Source organism: Cataglyphis hispanica, chromosome 5 (assembly GCF_021464435.1).
Source record: "Cataglyphis hispanica isolate Lineage 1 chromosome 5, ULB_Chis1_1.0, whole genome shotgun sequence".
Taxonomy (NCBI): Eukaryota; Metazoa; Arthropoda; class Insecta; order Hymenoptera; family Formicidae; genus Cataglyphis; species Cataglyphis hispanica.
In genome coordinates, this window is record NC_065958.1 from 2,782,491 (window position 1) to 2,793,513 (window position 11,023).

Consider the following 11,023-nt stretch of genomic DNA (forward strand, 5'->3'; position numbering starts at 1 on the left):
GTAAAATCGTGGATCCCGAAGAGTCTTAATCCTTATTTTGACAAGTTGGACAGAATAGACAGGATGACAGGGGCACGTCGTCTTTACCAACGTTGTCCCTCTGCCACAATGTCGAAACGAGATAAAAAAAAAAGAAAAAAAAGACACAAAACAAGCTGTAATCTGCATGCCTATCACATTAACTCACTTTAGACGACGATACATTTATGCGCATTCGACAAATATCATTGTATATAACTTGCCTCGCGTTCCGAAGCTTTAAAAGAGAACGATATTTTTTTTTATCCTTGTGATAATGGATTTCAAATATTGCTTTACATAAAAGATTTGTTTACATTGGTTCATATACAGATTAGATCCAAAAATTGTCAACTTATGTTTTTAATAATATACTTTTATCTTTTTAATTGAAAGTAAAAAAATGCAAAATTTAAAAAATAAAAACTCAAAGATAATCATATTTACTCAAAAGAATTGTTTTCAGTCGCGCGAAAAATAATTATGTTCAAAGTCCGATGTTATAATTATTGTAAACTATAATAATAAACCTCGAATAATTTCATATCTCAAGACTCGATTATTGTATTCTATTAAAGTTTCCTTGAGAAATTAAATACAAGATAAAAGATGTTTATTTGATTACTATCTGATTACTTCTGAAACTTTATTTGAGAACATTTTTAGATTTATAATTATAATTATAAAATTTATCAATGCTTTGACATTGATGGAAAGTAAAAGGCAAGGATTGTTATCGCGATAATAATATTCAGACATAATCATGCAATATAGAATTGCAATCAAAATTCGTGGATTGATTCAATTAGAAAAACTAATCTTTTCGCTAGAATTTTTCAAAAGATTACCTGAATATCAATTTTGTTGCCAAAACCTTGTTAAGAGATCATTTCGAGTAAAACATTTTGAGAAATAACGTACCAGTGCATCCAATCGAATTGCAATAAAATTCCTATTTGAAATAGTTGATTCGTTTCTTTTCAGGTGGCAGCACGTATTGGATAAAGGTGTTAATTTAAATTTTATATATCGAATTTTATATATATATTTATATATAGAATGAATAAATTAATGAATATATGTATATATAAAATTATATATACATATATTCATTAATTTATTCATTCTATATATATATATATATATATATATATATATATATATATATATATGTAAAATTCGATATATAAAATAACCAATACGTGCTGCCACCTGAGAAGAAATGAATCAACTATTTTAAATAGGAATCTCATTGCACTTCGATTGTCCGTATATGTTTAGGCTTGTCTTTTATAACGCGAGATAAAAAATTTTAACAAATTTTTGTATTAAAAAAAGCTCAGTAAAGAATTCTGATTAATTACTTCAATTTGAGCAGAATTGAGAAATATGATTGAAAAATGGTGAGAAAAGATATGATTTCAATTTATCAATTTTCAACAATTTATACAATATATAGAGAATATACTCAAATGTATAAGATATTGAGTATATATATATATCAAAGATAAAATAAATCTAAACTTACCTCTAGACGTTGTAAAAGTAAATCCAAAATAACGAGGATTTTGTTGCTTAATAGAATGGCTTCTGTATTCTCGATATTTTCATTGAGGCTTGCTTTATAAACTCGACACAGTGATATAAGTGCTCTAAAATTTTAAATACAAATAGAAAATGTCTTGTAATATTGATCGATTAGATTCTATTTCATTTGTCATAGGAATCATGGAATCATTACTTACTTATTTGATAAATTATATGATGTATTTTGTGCATTCAAGCCTAAGTTCAATAAATTCGTTAAAGTGTCAAATCCATTCAAGTATCTGAAAACATCTTGATCAAATGGACACTGAAACAGAATACAATAATAATAAGATAAATAAAATATAAAATGATGCTGAATAATCTCGAGAAGAGCATAGGCTCTTTTCTGTAGAACTTACGGATTTGGAGAAGGCTCGAGTAATTTCACCCAAACAGCGCTCCAAGGCAGCAAGTGATATAGTCGACCATGCAGATTTGGAATGATTATTGTACAATCTATCTAACTCTTTTAAATTGCGTCGAAATTTGACTTTATTGGCCGATTCGATGGATAAATTCTGATTACTTTCATTTTTACATTTATCCTCCCATTCTTGCCCACGTAAGCTGATGCGTTGTTTTATCTTCCTACATCGGCGCTTTAACGCTTTTTGCTTTTCTCTCGCGGCCTTGCTGCTGTTTGCGTTGTTATTATTGATGACAGTGACCGGGACATCCCGTATTTGTGCAATATTAAAACGTTGGAGTTCGTCTCGCGATGGCTCGCGGTTGTCGTGCGCATTTCGTACCGCTTCAAGATGCGCTTTCCCTTTCAAGTGACTTAAAAGGTGCACTTCGTTAGATATCTGTAAAATATACATATAAATGTAATATCTTGTTAAAAGAAAAAAAAAAAGATATATTATATAAAACTTACAATTGTGCCGCATAAGGAACACTGCTTCTGAGCGGGATAAGATTTAAGAGTGGGTGACACTTCTTCCGATCTTAAGATTGAAGATTCAACAGCACGTTGCCGAATGTGCTCAATATTTTCCACATGCCGTCTAGCGGATTCTTGCTGCTTCTGCGCTATTTTCTTCTGCAACTCTTCCTGATTAGCTAGTTGAGCCGCGTGAAGTGCCGATAAGCGTTCTTCACGATCTCGTGCCTTTTCCCTCGCTAATTCCTATAAAATTAAAATCAAGATTCGAGGACTATTAGACAAAAAAATTTGTGTGATAATGCATAAACATAATAACAATTCATTTACCTGCCGTTCTTTTTCTCTTTCAAGTTGCATTTTACCAACTCTCTCCTCGCGTTCTCGTCGCGCTTGTTTCATTTTTTGTATTCTTAGCTGCCGCTCTGCTTCCAAAGCTCTTCGACGTTCTTCGGCTGCGGCCTCTTTAGCAGCTTTTTCTTCCTGTCGACGTTGACGTTCTTCTTGAATTCCCTATAACAAGACACAGATATTGAAAAAGAGTGCTATTAATATAAAATATATATATTTAATATATTAATGCGAACAATATATTAATGTTACATAAGATATTTATATTATATACATGTCTTACATATGTATGTTCACAAAAAATGACCAAAAAATTATTGAAAATTTGTATTATCTTTTTGTATGAATATATACCTGTAATCTTTCTTCCTGTTCTTGACATAATGCCATAAAATCATGCCTCTTATTTTGCGCTTCAAGTTCATTGATAAAAGCTATTTCTTTTAATTTTGAGTCTTCATCATGTGCTTTCCTCACTATTTCTAATAAATGTTGCGTTCTATTTTCTTCTGCCCTTTTAAGTCTCATTTCCATCCTGATTCGTTTGTCTTCTATTAATTGATTTTTTGCGCTTTTGACGTCTTCCACTTTGTTCAATAACTCTCGCAATCGTTGCGACTTCTCCATTAATAGTTTTTTACGTTTATCTTGCGCGCAAGCTTGTTTTGCTTGATATCTTCTTAATGTTTCGGGGAGCGATCTTTTTCGCGACGGAGACGAAAGTTTCTGATGCAATTCTAAAGCACGCCCCGGATGGCGAGCTACTAATGCACGCAATTGTGCAAGAGTATCAACCCGTTCCGCCCAAGACATTCCCTCCAACATATTTTCGTACCTATAATATCAATTTTATTAAATGTGATACACAATTATATCAAGACATTATATTAATATGCATAATTTATAGGTATATACCTATCCTCTAAACTAATATCATCAGTCACACTACTAAGTAACTCTGTAGGCTCATCTTCCATTTCAAGAACCATTTCACCATCTGTCTCGTCCGTTTCCGTATCAATGTCGATCTCAGTAGATTCTAATTCCATAATTTGCCGTTGCAAGAATGCCTCTTCGTCCGACAACTGCTGAGATCTTTGAGAATCTGCTTCTTCCGTCTTCCTTTCTTCTTCTAAAATAATTCTTTCTCTTTCTGCCTGAGCAGCCATGAATTGTTGTATGCGTTTCTCGAGTAACTCTGCATCATTCTTAAAGATAGCTGCAATCATTGACGTTGAATTGTCGCACAAATTTAAAGTATTCTTTTTTAGTGTATCTTCGAGATTACTCTTAATTGTAGATGTCATAAATTCTCCCTTTACTTTTTCAACTTCATTATTCATGTTTTTGCCAGTTTTTCCTACAAAGCATTTTTTCCTTTGCCTGTTGTTTCCATCAGGTGTGTAACTAGTCTTCTTTATCTTCTCTGATGGACTTTCTATTGACAAAGCTGGCAACGATAAAGCAGTGCTTGGTTTATGAAAGCGCGTAGACATATTCAAATTATGAGTGCTTCCTCTTCTACAACGGTTCCTAACTGTTTGCCAGCCATCACTTTCATCTTTTGTCTTTGGAGGTGTTGTTTGTTTGGTTAAAACTTCTACTGATCCATTCATTTCTCTAGTTTGATCTTTTTTAAAGACATTTTGTTCAGATAACTAAAAAAAGATATTACTTTGAATTAGTTTCGATTAAAGTCTACATATAATTTGTGATAAAAATGTAAATGTTATACAATATTGATAAAGATCCTATCATATAGGTATATGTAAAAATTTTACATTATTAATATTTTACATTATTAATAAATGAATAAATTAAATTCTTGTAAGATAATCAATGAAAAGTATATACATATAATTTTATATTTGTATTAATTTATTGTTAGAATGTGTTAAATATATATGTAATAAGTGTAAATTCACAAAATAAAAACTGTTTCTTTAAATGTAAAAATACCTTGTTTTCAGGAATTTGAAATCGTTCTCTCACAATAACAGACGTTCCAGGCCTTCTTTTATTTGAAGTAGATAAATTCTTGTCACTTAAACAAGTCTTACTTCTAATAAACTTTGGAGTTTCGCTTGAAGTTGATGATTGTATTTTAGATTTGGTTTGCGACACAGTTGAGTAAGCAGGTCTATTTGCATTGATTAATACAGAGCTAGTTGATGTGTTTCGAATATCCTTATTATTCGATTTATCGGCAATTTCATGGGAATGTTTACTTATTTGATGATTAACTTGATTAATTTTTTCTGAAGTATTTTGAGTCATGGGTATTTTCATATTTATTTTTTCAGTATTAATATGATTGTTTTCACGTTTTTTAATATTATCTTTCTTAACTTTGGCATTAGTTTCATGCTTTCCCAATCCAATGTTACTTTTATTACATGATAATTTGCTATCTGCATTTTTTCCATCTGTCTTATTGTCTCTAATATTCACACCATTACTTTCTTTTTGCATAACTTCACAGTTACTACATGAAGTCTGAACATCCTTATTACTTTTACATGGTTCTCGTTTTTCTGCAGATAAATTAGAATCGGCTAGCTTTATAATATTACTGTGCAAACAGTCCTTTGTTTGTTTAGAAACATTTTTAACATCCACCTTATTTCTAGAATCGCATGTAGCACCTTCATTTAACGTCTTACGATCTGCAAAACTATTGGCTTTTGATTGCACAGGTTGTTTCATAAATACTTTAACTGCTTTTGTTGATGCGGATTTTTCTTTATTCGTTGTTTGATTCCCAATCTTATCTATTCCATTTTTACGTTTTTCTTTAATATCAGAAGAACAATTTTTGCAAACATTATTTTTATTATCTTTCAATAATTTATGAACAAATTCTTCTTTTACATGATTAACTTTATTGTCTGTTACAATAGTAATTTTATTTTCACATATGGTTTGATCAATTGGACTCTTGCAAGAAAATTCTGTTGGGCTTATTCTTTGCAAAGGACTAGTACATTTTGGAACTATTGAATTCCATATACGACAAGGAGAAGTTTTTCTAACTTCCCAAGCCAAAGGAGTTCGTCTTAATGGTGGTGACGAATTTTCATAAGCCCACTTAACTTTGAACCATTCTATCAAGTTATGAAAGTCTCGGGTATAATTTTCTAGCACTAAAATAACTTCTTTACATTCAGAAATATTTTCATCTTCTTCACATGTTTGATAAATACCGTCAACTGCTCTTTGTAAATTTCCAAATAGAAATGCCCAATATCGTGCCTGTAATTCTATACAAACAGTGCACATTATTAAGAGTTAAATAATTTATGTCTTTACAGAAAACATTTTAGCATAATTGCAAACAATATAACAATTAAAGATATTTGATATGAAAACCTATCAATCTTTCTTAATAAATTCTTTAAGCGATTCTAATTTAAGGAAACTATGCAAATGAAAAAAAGTTATCTACTATTAAGTGTTTGAATATTATTCTATATATACAAAATAACAATTAATATCTTTTAAAATATCTTCAGATTTGTGTTTCTAAATATTATTTCCTTTTTTTCTTATAAAAAAAAGGCTGTCTTACCAGATTTCTTATCACGACCTGTAGAAGCAGATCTCACTCTTGTAGTTGGTTTCATGGATCGCTTTGTTGTACCTGATTGAATCTGTCTTGGCACACTGGGTGGCTTTTTTGTAATTTTCTCTATATTATTTGTACCAACAGGTACATTAAAAGCTACTAAGTTTCTGGCTGCACGACCTTCTTCCTGGATGAGTAATCTGACGTCTGCCATTTTATAGATATCTAAAATGATGAAAAAAATGGAATTTAAAAAAAAGAAAAATACTAATTTGTCAAAAATAAATTTATCAAAATTTATGAAATAAAATATGTTGTGAAACATACAAAAAAAAAAAAAAAAATTATAAACATGTACAATATATAGAACAAGTCAACAGTCAACTGTATATAAATGAACACGTGCTAAAACAAGATTATTATTATGCACTAGCATTGTAGTAACATGACCTATGATAATGTCATTTCGTGTTGATCGACTCTTGTCTAGGTTAGATCGTTGTAATTAAAAATATAATATATGCTTCAAGTAAACAAGATGTATGATCTTCAGATGACGACACGTCGACAAGATATATTTCATAAACCAATATTTACAATCTCCCACGTTATCCTTTATAACGAATGACACTCATCAAATGTTCGCCACTGTGTCTTGTCAAACATACAACATACAACTTATGGCTACGTTTACATGCGACTTAGCTAACCCGTGTATACATACACATATATATATTTGTTATTTTTACCTGATATTTACAAAAAATTACAAAATGATGATCGTCCGTTCTCCGCACGATTATGTTTCATAAATGACATGAATAATAAAATATAACATTTTACGTATAATTATACATTAGACAGGGATAAACACAATTTCCTGGCTCTTTGTTGGTTATATCAGAATGAGACTTGAGACCTGAGATCTCTTTGGTTGCATTGAAAACTACTGTTATTTACATTCAGACTGAATTTTTCGCACATGCGCTAGAGAGAGAGAGAGAGAGAGAAGGAGAAGGCGTGGGTGCAGTACGCAATACACATGTGTACAATTACATAAATGAGTTCTAATTACAAATAATAAAATCATAAAAAAATTGTACTATGAATTTTAATGATTTTTTTTATTTGAGATTGAAGGCTCTTATGATTAACAAATCTATTTTCTTTTTTTTTGACTTTATGTCACGTTACGTAAGATACCTTGCGAAATAATGTGCATATTTTTTGAATATCATACATCACATATTTAAATAATAATGATGGAAATAAATAACGTGGATGAGGAAGACGAAAATGTTGTGATACAAGTATGACGATTTCACGAAAATTCATATCTTTAAAGAAATCATATTGCCTTCATAAACAAATGATGAGGTTATATTTACAAACTCATTCTTCTTTATTTTTTTGTAAAATCAAAAATATTGAAAATAAATTATTACATACATTATATTATTTATTTTTTCTAATCTGACAATATGATTTCTTAATTGATTTAAATATACAATAAAATTTTTATGTTCTACAAGTACAAACTGCAAAGATTATTTAAACAAAACTAAAAATAATAAGAAATAATAGTATTGATCAATAAATTTAATATCTATTTATTTTATAGGGTAGCGCTCTTCATGAACATCTGTCAAACTTGGGTTATACCGACTTTGAAAGTGTATCTATATCCAAGACAACATTTTTGGAAGAGAAGCAATATTTAAATATTGTAATTTTTATATTATCTATAAATCATAGGTTCATACTCTTGATAAAGTATTCTTTACTAGTGCTAAAAATATATAATTTTGATTTTTCCAGAATATTAGAAGTACTATACAAAAAATTTATGAACAATTATTTTCTTTTTATTCCTGGATAACACAGGTATTTTCTTTAATAGCAACCAACTAGAATAATTGTATAATTTACATTCCATTTAATCGTATTGTGCATTAATTTATTTTTTACAGGAAAAGAGCATTTCTGAAAAGCAATTGAATGCTATTTTGAATGCAAAAGTTTTGTTGAACGATCATCTTTTTGCGATTAATAATTTTATAAGCAAGTGCAATGACAATTCTAGAAAGTAATTATTGCCTTGTGTATAAAATATCTTTGCATATCTATTTGCATGTAACATTTTATTTTTATTTGTATAAGTTTATGTGCAATAAAATAAAAAACATGTTGCACAAACGATTAAAACTCTAGAATTATATAATGATGAAATTATTGCTTACAGAATAAAGCTGCAGGAATTAATTGTGACTGGAGTAGTATTAATTTCTTCAACATGTATTTCGTTGTGTAAATGTAAGGTGTTACCAATATTATTTACATCATCTGCAATCTTTTGTGCCGGTTACATAAAATACTTGCGTTTTTCTATAAATAGAGATTTAAAAAATGTTATATCATTACAAAATGAACTTCTTGCTATGTGTAAAGAAAGTCTTAAGATTTTACGACGTAATTGTAAATTAAAATTGAATTTTGAAACATGTTTTCAACAATTTTCGTAAGTATTCACGCAAATTCTTCAAATTATTTAAAAATATTAATATTTCAAATAAACAAATATTTAAATCAAGAGAAAACTTTTGTTATTTTCTTTTTCTTTGTTTCTAGTCATTTCATGGAAAGAAAAGTGCAATATTTACAACCTTTAACAAAAATTTTAGTCGAATTTATGGGAAATATTACATGTATCTATTACCAATGTTCCCTATCAATTGCAAGGTTATTGCCACCAGATGTGTGTAATGAAGAATTGTTTACAAAATTCGAGAGTAATTCGTTTGAAATATCTGGTGAAATCGACTATCAAGCATTAAAGGTAAATAACACAACAATAAATTTTCAAATACATATTTGTTTATGATAAACTTTTATTGTATCATATATTTTTATATTTTTCTTATTTGCAGAAATTATATCATACCTATCTTCTGGTACAATCAGAAATGTTGTATTTATTAGCTATTGCATATGATAGCAATACTTGGATACATCATTGTCAAATGATCCCTGAAACAAAATTAGCTCATATAATTCACATTTTGATTAAGGAATTGACAGTACATAAAATCAAATTGTCGGAAATTATTAATGCTTATCATAGTTGTAAAATGGAACCAGTTCGACATAAGTAAGTTGAAATGCATGCTTATGTTTATATTTACTACGATGAACAACACATCATATTAGACTTTTTATTAGGACACAGAAGACCAAATGGCAAGATCCGACTGTTCAATTGGATTTGGCATCGTACAAGCTACAATTAGCCTATAATCAAGTGTTTTCAATATTTAAAAATATTGATGATTACATTAGTCAGGAAATTGACATTGATAGTGAAACAGCTGAGATACTAATGCAAAAGTTAGATAGAGCATTCAAAGAGATTGATGTAGCTAAGAGTTTGACAGAATTTGTTGTTTTACTAATGGCAAGATCGGGATTTCGTAAACCAAGGGATGCTCAGTCTGTAACTAATGATACTATGATACATCAGAATCCCAATTTGCCTGTAATAATGAATTCAGATCCGGAAATTCTCGATGAAGTATTCGAAGAATATATAAAAGATGACTATCTGGAACCTTTACACGAAGAAACAGACGAGTATTTGTTGGAACAACGAAAACTGGATAAACTTTTGGTAAAGAATTTTATTAGCGAATTGAAAGAAGCTCTACTTGATAAACATAAATCTATGTCCGAACGAGAATCGAAGGCCCTGCAACGTATATACAAAAATATATCAAAAGATTCTATATCGAATACTGAAAACAATAAAGACTGTCAATCTATACCTATTCCACCTCCAATGCCTGCTTACTATATATGGTCAAATCCATCAAATGATAATAATTTGAGATATAAAAAAATAATTCCTTCCACTTGTAAGATTAAAAATGGTGATTTATCTATTCAAAAAGAAATTGATGACTCGAATGAAGAAGACGATTCTGCAAGAATACTAAAATACAAGAATATTTTTAATATGCCATCCATGGAAGCCTGCAAAATAGAAAATGAGGCACCTCGTACGTATTTACCACAGATTCTGCTTCAAACACAAGCTATACAATTTGCTACAAAATTACGACCCGCTTTTCTTCAGGAAGAGACATTTGTAGGAAGTGGTGAAAATTCTGAGGATGAAATCATAGATAATTCAAGTGATAATGCAAGTAATAATAATGAAGAGAATGAAAATTCTTGATATTTATATAATAATTTTTAATAATCTGAGAGCTTCTCAAAGTTCTTTTTTCAAAGCCGTAATTATTTTTTCTGATTTATAATTCGCCGCCAACACGAGGAATTTCTGAAAGTCAAGCTGTTCAAGTGCTGTAAGCAAAAAATTGCGAATAAATAAAAAAAAAATCGAATTCTATAAGTTATAATTTATATATTTTGAAATTTTAATTCAAATTTAAAATAGTATATTGCATATTTTGCATTTTTTATATTATATAAAGTTGAAAGTTAAAAATTAAAAATTCAAATGTAATTTAAATGTGATTGTCAGATGCGCATTATATGTATATACATATGTGTATATTGTGCGTGGCGTGCGTGCGCGCGTGCGCGTGTGTGTGTATGGT

The 11,023-nt window shown here is 29.5% G+C and overlaps 2 protein-coding genes across 4 annotated transcripts in view; one reads left to right on the forward strand and one right to left on the reverse strand.

Moving 5' to 3' along the window:
* The window catches only part of LOC126849657 (S phase cyclin A-associated protein in the endoplasmic reticulum), a 37,614-nt gene extending 30,272 nt beyond the window's left edge, over positions 1–7,342 (reverse strand). The window contains exons 1-10 of one of the 3 annotated variants that reach the window (XM_050591695.1): positions 7,157–7,342; positions 6,411–6,632; positions 4,802–6,102; positions 3,758–4,500; positions 3,197–3,677; positions 2,822–3,004; positions 2,486–2,737; positions 1,968–2,414; positions 1,764–1,873; positions 1,547–1,670 (exon numbers count right to left, since the gene is read on the reverse strand). In XM_050591695.1, coding sequence (XP_050447652.1) covers positions 1,547–1,670; positions 1,764–1,873; positions 1,968–2,414; positions 2,486–2,737; positions 2,822–3,004; positions 3,197–3,677; positions 3,758–4,500; positions 4,802–6,102; positions 6,411–6,621 — 3,852 coding nt within the window. In that variant the 5' untranslated portion in view covers positions 6,622–6,632; positions 7,157–7,342. The other 2 variants (XM_050591694.1, XM_050591696.1) reach the window with 2 other exon arrangements.
* A 69-nt stretch (positions 7,343–7,411) lies between these two features.
* LOC126849672 (uncharacterized) lies at positions 7,412–10,982 on the forward strand. The gene is made up of 8 exons (XM_050591734.1): positions 7,412–7,717; positions 8,029–8,133; positions 8,226–8,291; positions 8,378–8,493; positions 8,650–8,925; positions 9,036–9,243; positions 9,335–9,555; positions 9,627–10,982. Exons 1-8 carry the CDS (start codon positions 7,667–7,669, stop codon positions 10,636–10,638), a joined length of 2,055 nt encoding a protein of 684 aa, XP_050447691.1. The 5' UTR covers positions 7,412–7,666; the 3' UTR covers positions 10,639–10,982.
* The last annotated feature ends 41 nt before the right edge of the window (positions 10,983–11,023 follow it).